The sequence below is a fragment of the Marmota flaviventris genome, chromosome 7 (assembly GCF_047511675.1).
Source record: "Marmota flaviventris isolate mMarFla1 chromosome 7, mMarFla1.hap1, whole genome shotgun sequence".
NCBI classification, from domain to species: domain Eukaryota; kingdom Metazoa; phylum Chordata; class Mammalia; order Rodentia; family Sciuridae; genus Marmota; species Marmota flaviventris.
The window spans coordinates 34,025,671-34,038,969 of NC_092504.1; the positions used below are offsets into that span (position 1 = coordinate 34,025,671).

General features: G+C 36.9%; 1 protein-coding gene across 3 annotated transcripts in view; it reads right to left on the reverse strand.

Annotated features, from left to right (window-relative positions):
* Atp8a1 (ATPase phospholipid transporting 8A1) overlaps positions 1-13,299 on the reverse strand; it is a 210,706-nt gene that overhangs the window by 84,643 nt on the left and 112,764 nt on the right. For all 3 annotated transcript variants that reach the window (XM_071614255.1, XM_027938452.2, XM_071614256.1), the window contains one exon: positions 1,700-1,838. In XM_071614255.1, the coding sequence (XP_071470356.1) occupies positions 1,700-1,838 (139 nt within the window). The remainder of the gene's footprint in view (positions 1-1,699; positions 1,839-13,299) is intronic.

Consider the following 13,299-nt stretch of genomic DNA (forward strand, 5'->3'; position numbering starts at 1 on the left):
TCTCTAAACACCAGTGATAATTTTTATGATCAAAATTAACAACTGTGTGGCTTGTAAATTTAACATTCTACTACATAATTTGTTGATTTTTTTAAAATAAAAATTAATTTTCAGGGTATTCAAACTTCTGTAATTTCCCCCATGTATGTTAATAAATTTGTATGCTTTTTTCTCCTAAAATAAATAATATTCTATTAGTAACATTAATTTACTATAACTTTGTATAGAGTTTTCGATCTATAGGATACTTCAGGCTGACTGCTAATATTTTCAAAAGGAATATGAGCTAAGTGTATTTTAGAGAATACTTAAAAATGACTTTCCAAAATTGTGGTTTCATGATGTGAACACTTCAGTCCTGTTTTCTGTAACTTTGGAGGATTTCTGTACATAATGTATATGACTAATAATAAGAGGTTAAATCTATACAAAGATTTACAGTGCTCAGGCTACCTACTATTACTGAATTTGGGGAAAAAAGGTGTTTCTTTTGGTGTAGTACTGGTACTATAGGCTTCTAATACCAAATATTAACTTTCTTCTTAGTAAGACCTTTGTTATGAACTGAATTTTTCTCTCAGCCCTGAAATTCCTATGCTGAAACCTTAACCCACAATGTAACTATTTGTACACAGGACCTTTAAAAAGGTAATTAAGGCTAAAGGAGTCATGGTGTGGGGCCTGCTATGGTCTGAATATTTGTCTCCCCAAAATTCAATACTGAAGCTCATTACCAGTGTGATGGTAGTAGGAGGTGGGCTGTTGGCATGGCTCTACCCCTATAAATGGATTAATGCCTTTATAAAAGAGGCCTCCGAAACTTCCTTGCCCCTTCTACCAGGTGAGGACACAGAAGATGCCATCTGTAAATCAGAAAGTGTGTCCTCATCTGATACTGAATCTGGTGGTGCCTTGACCTCTGCTCCAGAACTGTGAGATGTAAATTTATTCTCTTTACAAGTTATTAGACTGAGGGCATTTTTTTTTTTTTTTTTTTTTGGCCATGCAAAGAGACTAAGACAGGGCTCTAATGCAACAGAACCGGTGTCCTTACAAGAAAAAGATACAAGTGGTGCATGTGCACAGAGCAAAGGCTACATGAGGACATGAGAAGGCAGCTACCTGTAAGCCAGGAAGAGAGGCCTCACCAGAAACCAACCCTGGGCACTCTGCTCTTGCATTTCCAGTCTCCAGAAAAATCAGTTTCTATTGTTTAAGTCACCCTATATAAGATATTCTGTTATGGCAGCTTGAGCTAATACAAACTTTTTTATTTTCCAAAATAATTTGAATTGACTGTAGGAAGAATACAAACTAGCAACTTTCTTACTTCCTATCTCAGAAACATTTGGTCACATAAACAAGCGTCAGTACACAAGCACGCCACAAATCTAATCCCTAGACCCTCACAGACAACTACAGAAGTATTATCAGCATGTGTCCCTCACGAATGCCACATGAGGAGGCAGGATGCAAAGGTGAGAGAGGGTATATGAGGTTGTGAGAGCTCAATTTTGGTTGCATATAAAACCACTGCAATGTTAATGGCAGTATTGAAGCTCTAAGCAAACAAATAGGAAGGTCTAAGAATATAAATTTGGAATCTTGATATATCAACTCTTTCAAATATTGAAACATCTCAAACACACCTTCTAAAATATATCTATCTGTTAAAAAGCACCTGAATTAAGTGAATTACCAATATTAATGGCAGTTTCTTGCTTGTCCCCCGTGAGGATCCAGATTTTGATATCTGCTTTCATCAGAGTTTCTATGGTTTCAGGCACTTGATCTTGTAATTTATCCTCAATAGCTGTAGCTCCAAGTAGCTGAAGGTTCTGGAAAAAAATGAGGGGTAAAATTTTTAAGAATCCAACTAGTTTAGATTCTTTAAAAACAAGAATTAAAGTACATAGTTGTTTGAAAATCAGAGACTTAATGATAATTCATGGACTTAGGTGTAAGTTCCAACTATTCCACTGAGCTCTCTCTCTTAAGGATCCTTGACTTTCATCCAGAATATTTTTTCCATGACAGTAAGACTGTCTTACCTTACTGTCTCCCTAAAAGCAAATTCTAAACAAACAAACAAACAAACAAATACCATACCCCAACAAAACAAAGCCCAAAAATATTTATAAGGGGAAAAGAAAAAGTCAGTTAAAAAGGAGCAGGTAGCTATCAAGAAAGACAAAACAGAATAAGGAAGATTACCACAGGGGAAAAGCAATCTTAATGATTTGTTTAAAAAGAAAAGGATATATACTAATATTGTCAAATTGCAATCTGAAGTATTATCAGGGAATGTATACATGATAAAATTAGAAATGAGGAGGAGAGCAGTAAACAAAGTTATAGCATTGGTATCTTTAAGAAAGAACAGGTTGAGCGTTTTTCTCATTGTTCCACTTTGCACAGGAGAAGGTCAGAATACCACAGAAGTATTGCTCATTAGACAGTATCCTTCACACAAGACTGAACACAACTAATAGAGGTGTACTTTGAAGATATTATGGATTTGGTTCTAGACCACTATGATAAAGCAAATATCACAATGAAACAAGTCATGTGAATTTTTTTGTGTGCATAAAAGTCATGTTTATCATATAGTATAGTGTATTAAGTATGCAAGAGCATTATGTATAAAACAATGTAGCCAGGCATGGTAGCACATGCCTGAAATCCCAGTGGCTCCGGAGGCTGAGGCAGAAGAATCGAAAGTTCAAAGCCAGCTTTAGCAATTTGGTGAGGTCCTAAGCAACTTGGTAAGATGCTGTCTAAAAATAAAAAAAAATAAAATAGGGATGTGGACCTGGTTCAGTGGTTGAGTGCCCCTGGGTTCAATCCCCAGTACCAACCAACCAACAAAAAGAATGTAAATACTTTAAAAATACTTTATTGCTAAAAAATTGCTAATGGTCATGAGCCTTCAGCAAGTCATCATCTTCTTGCTGGTGGAGGATCTGGCCTTGATGTGGATGGCCACTGACTGATCAGGGTGGTGGCTGCTGAAGGCCATAATAAGAGAGCCAGTCTGTCCTTTGAAGTCAGATATAAAATCTCTCTAATGCAACAGAGAAAGTCCTAGGACTTTATGAAAGTCCTAGATGGTGTCTTCTTCAAGATAAGACTGTTGCATCCACACTGAAAACCTGCTGTTGAGAGCAGCGCCCTTCTTCATCTATCTCCACTAGACCTTTCGGACAACGTGTTGCAGCTTCTTCACCAGCACTTGCTGCTTTGCCCTGTACATCTCCAACTGTGGAGATGGCTTCTTTCCTTATTCTTCTTTCCTTATTTCTTCACCTCTCTCAGCCTTCACAGAACTGCAGAGGGTTAGGGCCTTTCTCTGGATTTGTTTTTGGCCGAAGGGAATGTTGGTCTCATCTTCTATCCAGATCACTAAAACTGTGACATATCAGCAACAAGCCTGATTTGCTTTCTTATTATTCATATGTTCACTGGAGTAACACTTTAATGTCCTTTGAGGACATTCCCACTGCATTCACTGGTTGGCTAACTGGTGCAAGAGACCAGCTTTCAGTCTACCTGTCTTTAGCCACGCCTTCCTTGCTAAGCTTACCCATTTCTAGCTTTTGACTTAAAGTGAGAGACAGGCAACGCTTCCTTTCACTTAAATGCTTGGAGACCTTTGTAGGTTTACTGATTCGTCTGATTTCAATATTGTCGTATCTCAAAAAAGGAAGCCTGTGGAAAGGGACAGAGATGGAGGGATGGCTGGTTGGTGGAACAGTCAGAACATACACAACATTTACTGATTAACTTCAGTGTCTCATGTGGGCACAATTTGTGGTGCCCTCCAAAACAATTACAATGATATTAAAGATCCTTGACCATAGATCACCATAACAAATATAACAATGAGGGAAAATCTTGAAATATTGCAAGAATTATCAAGATGTAACACAGAGACCTGAAGTGAGAACATGCAGTTGGAAAAATGGTGCTGGCAGACTTGCTCTCTCCATACCCTTGCATGTGTGGCTAATTCCGGTATCAGTCAGGAATGCTTCTGGCTGCAAGTAATAGAAAAATCTGACTACAATGGCTTAAGTGAAGATTTGATTTTCCCCATAAGTAGTACTGAAGTAGGCAGTTATGGCTCAAGCACATCTCCATTCATCTTCCGGAGTGCTCTCAATGTCTCAGTGGCCCTCACTGGTATAATTATAGCAGCCATATTGAAGACAAGAGTAAGGAAGTGATATCAACAGGGTCTCTTATCTGAAAAAGCAAAATTATTTTAAAAAACCCTAAGCATATTTCCAAACATGGCCAGTTAGCCAGATTGTGTTACATGGATATCACTAACCATCAGTATTTAGCTTTTCTCAGTTCCACAGGGGAGACATCAAGGGAGAAGGCAGATGGGAATGATTGTTAAATTAGTCAGCCAACAGTCTCTGCCACAATGGACTTAGAGAGAGCTGTGCATGTGCAAGATGTTTTCATGGGATACACAAACAATCTTGACTATTAATAGATATACCACATATTCTTTACTTGCTGGTGAAACCTGGTGTATTCTGTGATACCAAACTCAAAAGTGACAGCTTACTTTAGCTTTCCTTTGCCTTTCAAAACAAGTTTTCCCCTCTGCTGTACTCAGAAATTTGCCCATCTTTCCATATCTTACCATACAGGGTTAGCATCCCTAATTAGAAAATCTGAAGTCTGAAATGCTCCAAAATCTGAAATGCTTTTAACACCAACATGATGCCATGAGTGGAAAAATCCACATCTGACTTCATGTGATGTGGTAGTTAAAACCTGGGTACAAAAAATATAACTATTTATAACATAAAATTACCTTTACACTCTGTGAAAGAGGCATATACAAAAAAAGAATTTTATGTTTACACTTGGGTCTCCTCTTCAAGGTATCTCATGATGCACATAAAATATTCCAAAATCTGAAAAAAATCTGAAATCTATTCATAAGCATTTCAGATAAAGGATACTCAATCTGTATTAAGCTGAGCTGTTTAAATGTGTGACCCTAGTAGTTTTCCTCAAAAGTAGGGGCCATGTCCTATTTATCTTTGTATTTCCATAATATTGAGGCAGCAGTCAGTATTTTCACTAAGTGAGCTCATGACAAACAAAAACAAAATCCATAATCCTAAAGTTAAAAAACATCACTGCAATCTAGACCATTTTCTTTTCAGTGTGTTCCAAATAATGCACACAGCTGTTAGATACACTTGATGCATGACTTCTCGGTATATGATATATAAAACAGGAAAGTAAATATCATCTTCTTTAAGAAGATAATATTATTTCATTACCTTTAATGGGAAGCAGATTTGAAATCTATCATAACCTGATGGATAATTATCATCAAGAAGTTCAAGGAAAAAAAGGAAGAACAGTTCAGCATCAACTGTGCCAGCGTTATAATTGCTATATTTCAACATTTAGACAACGACTCCATCAGTTCTTCCAGCTACTTTTAGGGTATTTGCAGTTACATCATTCAGGCTCACATCCCAGTGAGGAGCAGGATGTAGTTGTGTTTGAATTTTAAATATTCTATGGAAGATATCATAAGGTTTCTTAATGATTGCGGCGATAGTTCAGTAATACAAATCCTTAAAATTCTCTAAACCAAACTAAAACAAACCAAAACCAAAACCTTCCCCCCAAAACAGAATTATTTTTTGTAATATATTTCACAAAACACTGCGTAACTACATAGAGAGTCAAAATATTCATTAGAAATATAGTCAAATATATTTGATGAGCTCTACTCTTAAGCGGAAAAAATGAAAATTCAGAAAATATAGAGATAAGCATCACCACACACAACTGACTTCACTGGAGATCATGTTGAAATCATATTTAAAATAAGGAAAGCATCTGGATTTGTACAGGTGAAAGGAAAACATTTTCAAGACAAGCAAAATTAACACAAAGGATCAAAGACGTAGGATTAGCAAGGTATGATCAGGAAAGTTACAAGCAGGTGATCATGGAGTGTGTTGGTGATAATAGGGATTTCTAGAAGGGTAATAAAACATTTCTGAACGTTCAGAAAAACTGGTGTGGGCCTACATTGATGTGTGAAAAGAAAACACTCTGCTCCAAAAATCTGTTCATTTCCCCTTTATCCTAAGAGCTTCCCGGGAACAGCACTTATTAATTTTAGTGCAAGGCTGTGCAGACTCCTATCCTTTTGCCCTGGTGTCATTTATTGTGAGATTAAGATCTTGAGTGATAGGCTGTTCTGCCTTTGGAAATTAATATCTTCAGCTACATAGAGATCATTAGGAAAAAAGATGTGAACTTTGCGTGCTTTTCCTGATCATAACACTAGGGTGTTCGGGCTGTAATCAATTTCATCCCAAATATGTATTACCTTACACAGATGGTCACTAATGGGCACTATGGGAATTACATATTCAGAAAGTGTTGAAACATGATAAAATTCCCATGGCATTTATGGAATTAAAAAAAAATCCAAAATACTAATTTTACTTTCAAGCTGTCACCATGCCAAAAGTTATAAAGGTTTCAGGTTGAGGACTCTTTGACATAATATAGATTTAGTTATCACTGAAAAATCATGAAATAATATTTATTCACCTAGTAAAGTCCCCAATATTCTTATTTTTCTCTTTCAGATGTTTCTAAATTATGCAGGCTTTTTACAAAAGGTATATAAATACAAAATTTCTTCCCTAGTGAAGATCAAAAAGCTTCATATAGAGTGTTCAAAAACTTTCTGTAGTCTGGTAAAATGTATTATGACAGATTTAGGAATTGTGGGTTTTTTCTCCCCCAATACATGTATATTTTACTAAGTATCAGAACCTCAAAGTGACCTATATTTCCATGAGAGCAAAGATTTGGTTAGTGTTGGAGATGATATATTTCTAAAAGCATGTGTTATGTTTCCAAGTGAGAAAAATATAATGATCAAGTTCATAATACTAATGTAGGCTTGTTACTGCAACATAGGCAATTTTATAAAGTTTCTTTAAAGACAAAGATGTAATATTGGCATGCAAACTTTTACCACTGGATTAATATGATAAAGGCCAGCAATATAAACTTTATTTCAACATGAAATAACAACTAGGTAGGTAAAAACGAAGAAGCAACTAACACTTTCTGAGCAGAGAAAATGGACCAGACACTGTTCAGTGTTTGGCATTTATTGTTCCAGTTAATAGCTTTTGGGAGGCTGAGTCAGTTTTCTGAGGTCACACAGATACAGTTGAACTAGAATAGTAAGAAAGAAACCCCAAGAATCATTACATACCCAAAGGAAGCAAATGGGAACTAAGACAGAGGAAATGAAAGTAAGACTTTCATTCAGATCATTGGGTTTTTAAACATCTGTCTCTGTTCCTTAGTCTTTTTTTTTGGGTACCAGAGATTGAACTCAGGGGCACTCGACCACTGAGCCACATCCCCAGCCTTACTTTGTAGTTTATTTAGAGACAGGGTCTCACTGAGTTGCTTAGTGCCTCTCTTTTGCTGAGGCTGGCTTTGAGATTACAGGCATGCGCCACCGTGCCCAGCCTGCTCCTTAGTCTTTAACAACACTTTGTTTCTATGAATGGGGGTTAGCCTCAGTCCTACCAGATGTACCTATTCTCTTCTCACCTGCAGGACCCACATTCACATTTGAAGATGAGCTCCTTTAGAAGACACAGCCTGCACTTACTCATTCAGATGCACTAAGCATGTAGTTCTGGGGATATGAGGGTGATCTCCTGCAACAAGGGATTTCCATTTCAGAAAGTTATCAGCAGACACTCTTCTTTGGATTCCTCCCCATCTTCTATTGCTGTTTCACCTAAACCTGCCTGAGAACATCTCACTAAGCCTGCAGTAATTAGCCACAGTGCCAGGACTCTTTCCATACTTTAGCAGGCATCAGAATCACTTAGGCTTAGTACCACCTTGTTAGGCCCTGCACTCAGAATTGCTCACTGAATAGGTCTCAGGTGAGACTGGGAATGTGCAGTGGCTGCAATGCTGCTGTTTGGAGAACTGTAACTCTGAAAATTGCTGACCTATAGCAGGGTTGACAAAATGTTCTGTAAAAGAACAGATGGTAAATTGAGGGTCATACATTCTCTGCTGCAACTACTCAGTTCTGTTGCTGAGCAGAAAACCAGCCAAAGATATTATGTAAATCAATGGATGTTACTGTGTTCCAATAAAACTTAACAAAAATAGGCAGTGCATGGGTGTGGCCATTGAGCTGAAGTTCGCAGACCTTGTGAGTGTCCCATCTCTGCATGTGGCTCCTTCATGATAGCTCTGGATATTCCCTTGTCCAGCTCCTACCTACCCTTTTTTGTCTTTGTGCAACACTAAATTTCATACAAAACTTCTTAACTGTGATGTAGGGTTATCATCAAAGAAATAATGCTCCCCCCAATTAATCACATTACTGTATGTTATAGCCTATCTTTAAAAATACTATGCTAGTCCTGTGTTCTGTATACTACATATGTACTTTCATGTGTATACAAATGACAAACATAGGAAAGAAGTATCGATTTAGTCTGGATAGTTAAAAAAACACAACCATCTAATGTGAGTTAACACTTGACTTTAAATCTTAAACAATGACTTCAGATTTAGTCAATCCGGAGAGGTCAAGAGTTAATTCTAGACAGAACAAATCACACGTGCAGAGATGGAGGTATGGAAAAAGCCTATCGCATTTGAGAAGTTGCCATGAAGTCAATATGAGAGCAATAAATGAAATGAGGCATGGTGGTGAGGAAGATGAGGCTGGAAAAGCAGGGGAAGAATGGAAATTCAAGGTCAGTGTGTTCCAGTGAAGATTCCAAAGGCAAAGGATATCTGGTGAGAATTTTAGAAGGGGAGACTCAGGATCAGATTTATGTTTCAGAAAGTATTCTACCTGGGAAAGTATAGTGTCCAACTCCAGAGGGTAAGAATAGTGGCTGCCGGACCAGTTAAGAGGCTACTGCAGTCATCACCCTCTGTAGCTTTAAAGTGTGGTGACCCTGGGACGTGGATGTTTTGTGGAATTCTCAAAGCCATTCTACCACAGAAGATCTCAGACTGCCGGACTCCTGTCTGTTCCGCCTTGTATTAGGGGGTATTCGCTCTTGAGCCTTTTTTCTTCTTAGCACCATTTAGTAGAGATGCAGGTATGGATGGATGACAGTTGTATTTAAAAGAGAACCTCCCACCTCTTCTCCTTTCAGTTTAAACTGGGCTATGAAACTAAGGCTGAGAGCATTAAACCCTTGGAATGACCCACTTGCATGCTTCTGAAGAAATCAGGCAACTGGTTAATGTTTCTGAGGCCAAGAAAAAGGTTTTAGCTGGTTGCTTTCCGAACCACAGAAATTACATTTGAACTCCCAGAGCCAAGGGCTTAGCACATAAGGCCAGAATTCACACACCCAGCCGAAAGGAATCAGGATTTGAGAAGTGGTTGGGTGTAGCTTGCAAAAACAACACATCCATCTTATCTGAGTCAGAAGACAGCTACCCAGTGTGGAAAGTCGGCCACGAGTGCTCCCGAGAAGGCACGTGTGATTAGAGACATAAGAAAATATTAAACACTTTAAATAGGAAGATTCTAAAGTTGAGGGAAAACCATGGCAAACATATGTCAACCTTATTTTTAAGGAAAAGAAAGTATATTTTTTGCCTCGATTACCAAGTGGAGAAGCCCCAAATATCAACACTCCCCTACCCCAAGTGCTGATCTAGTGACTATGCAACTACATTCTTGATTATATTTTATTTTATTTTTCAAAGTTCCAATATTTTGCCCACATTCCTGCCTTTTTCTAAACCACACTGGCAACATAATGTATGGACTATTATTAAGGCAGAGCTGGGATTTCAATTCTTGCTGTGCCAACTGTCACGGATATGCGTCCTTCAGCAAGTAACTTTACTTTCCTAAGAATCAATTTCCACAACAGAATGCCTAATCATACTGATTTAACAGGGTTCTTCTGGGGATGAAATTAGGTCAGTCATCCCAAACTGTTTTTTTGAGTAGCAGATTAGGAAAAAATGTTGAGTATTTACATATGACACAGTCATGTTTTGTACAACATTTCTGTTCTATTAATAAGTCATATGCATTATAAAATGCAGAAAAATTAAAATGAGATAAAATATAAGCAAAAACAAAACAGGCCTACTATTTCCTTGCTCACCCCCAATGGATCATCTGTGTACCTCACTTCTGAGGCTCCTGAACTAAATAATCAGGGTAAAAAAGTAGAGGACCTAGAGATTAATAAATGCTCAAAAAGTGACAGGTCTTGTTAGTAGGTGAGATGACTAACTGCAAATGTTCTTAAGCAAACAGTAAAACAGGAAACCACTGGAATTTTAAACCATGAAATCACCAGTACATCATGTAGATTTTCATCTAGCTTTTAGTACAAATGAAAGTGATATTTGCAGCTACTAAGAATAGATGTGGTAGTTTTATCTGGAAGAGCATTCCTTTGTCATACAGAAGTTACTATGAACTTGGCAGCCAAAAGTGTTCAAGAAAGGTCCTGTTTTCCATTAAGTTTTATATTTCTCTAGGAATCTTCTAAACCATTTGTTGTCACATATGGCAAAGGGTACCCAACTGTTGTGTTTAGTCACACTGAATGCCGTGGTTGACCTTTTTTTTTTTTTTTTTGTACCAGGGATTAAACTCATGGGCACTCAACCACTGAGCCACACTCTCAGCCCTACTTCGTATTTTATTTAGAGACAGGGTCTCACTGAGTTGCTTTGTGAAGGGCCTCATGAAGTTGCTGAGGCTGGCTTTGAACTTGCAATCCTCCTGCCTCAGCCTCCCAAGCTGCTGGGATTGTAGGCATGCACTACTGTTCGCAACGCAGCACAGTGGTTGATCTAATATTACAACACATCAGGGCAGTCTTTAAAGAGCCCCAAAATGTAAATCATATTTTAGGGAGAAGTAAAGAAAATAATGTAAAAAAAGATCATGACCTCACTGTCCTATCCAGATACCTTATCTCAGTGCACAGGGCACCAAAATTCTGTCTGGAAAAATTACAAAAACAAACAACAAAACAAAACAACAACAAAACACCTTTTTTTTTTCTTGATTTAAAAGTTTACTATCTTCTATCACTCAAACAAAGGTAGAGATTTTTCAATCCTTTCCCCTACTGTGCCCCAGAGACCAGAAGAGGGTCTGCCTTTTCCAGTGCTCAAATGTGTGATGTTGAATCTTTTCAAACATGTTCTTCTTACATTTATATACAAGTAACTCTGGAGACAGATTTTTTTTTTAAATGAGTGATCCTAAACTTCTTAAGAATACATTTTGTAAAATTATTAGCTCCTTTTCTGCCATATCCCTAAATTAATCCTTAGTGACATTACATTTGGTACCAAGGCCTTCAATGTGTGAAAAGTGTAAATTATATTGGTACTGGGAACCAGGTTTTCACTAAGCAAGCACTTACTAAGCTCCAGGTTCTGAATAATTTATCTAATTGAATTATTCATTTGTTCTTCAAATATTTATTGAGTGATTAACATAGGCCAGACAGTCAAGCACTGGAGATACAGAGATGAATATGATAATTATGATTGCTCTCATGAAATTTCAATCTAGTGGGTATACATTAATCACAAATTATAAATGCATATAAGATACAACACTACTAAAAAAAAAAAAAAAAGATACAACACTACTATTTGATCAAAGGAGAGTTAGACGATGCCAAAATTATAGCACTCTGGTTTTGCTCTCCAGTTCAGAAATGATCCTCCGACCCACAATCTATTTTTAAAAACTTCACCAGATAAAAGCAACACAGTTAAGTTTCTACTTTTTTCCCCCCTCAAAACAAGAAAAAAATTTTACTATTAGGGAAATACTGCTTCAAACAATGCTCAATCTAGATAGTATTATATCACACTGCTTTATTTTCTATGATGTTCAAGATACATAATGTGCTTTCATAAACATAGAAGCTACTAGTAGGTAATTTGTGTAGTGCTAAAGATATAATCACATTGATTGAAACAAATAAATATAAAAAATTTAAAAAGCTATATCTTCCATGAAGACACATCTTCATATTCTACCACTGGTTTAATTAGAAAATAAGAAAGTAAGATCAGAACTCTCTGTACTATTAATTTCAAAGGAATCCAGCAGAACAGAATGAATGGGGCAAAAATAATTTGTGTTTCAAATGTTAGAATAAAATTAAAGTGACAGATCAAAGCAAATAGGTGAGAAATTTCAGAGAAACCATTGCCAATAAAACTTAAGATTTTATAATATTTTGTTATTTATAATTCTTTTTAAATAAATGCAGATATAATTTAAATTTAAATTTATTTAAAAATAATCTGGCTTTAAAAAGTATAGACTGAACACTATAACTGGTTTCATAAGCTGAAATGATGAATTCAACTATACTGTATTTCAAAAGAATAAGGTTAAGGAAGACAAAACAGGTCAAGTTTGTCATCTGAAAATGAGACAACTGTAAATTCTCTCAAGTGGTGATGAGGAGGGACTAGGAGGTATTACTGTCCATAGCACCAGAGTGAAGCTGTAATATTCCTCTTCCAAGTGGGTCAAGACAACTGGAGCATCGGAGATGACTCTGACAGTTCCTTTTGCATGTTAACTAAGTGACCTTATTCCTGAACAAGTTAAGACTCTCCTACTATCAAATGTCACCCCCTGGCTTATATTTAGTAACAGAAAAGAAAATGTACCAGTAACTGATTCTTGAAACAACTCATGGCATAAGAATTATTTTTTTTTAGTATTCTGAAAAGTTTACCATATGGATGCAAGTGTTGGAGCCCACATAATACAATATTACAACAGATGTAATTATATTTTAAATAAATTTAAAAATCCCCAGTTCTCTCCTCTAATGATGACTGTCAACATGGATGCCATTAGCAGAGGATTCTTCATACCTCTGTGTTCTCTTCCCTTCAGTGTTTCCTTGGGGGTGGGGGTGGGGTTAAGGCAGTGCACTCTAGTGCTCAGATGTCTTGGGGTAGAAAAGTAACCCAGCCTTGCACCTATGGATAGATATCAACATATTCTTGCATATTTGTGGTCTAGCTGGGTAGTTTTTTCAGTTCACACCAGAAGTTATAACCCCCGAAGGAATATGGTTTTAACTAAATCTTAAAAACTGAATTTACTCATTTGAATGAATATGACAGGGGTGAGAGGAGGTAGGAGAGAGAGAGAGAGAGAGCACACAGGGTTTGAAAGCACAACCTTAATCATATTGTAAAATATTTATTTATCAA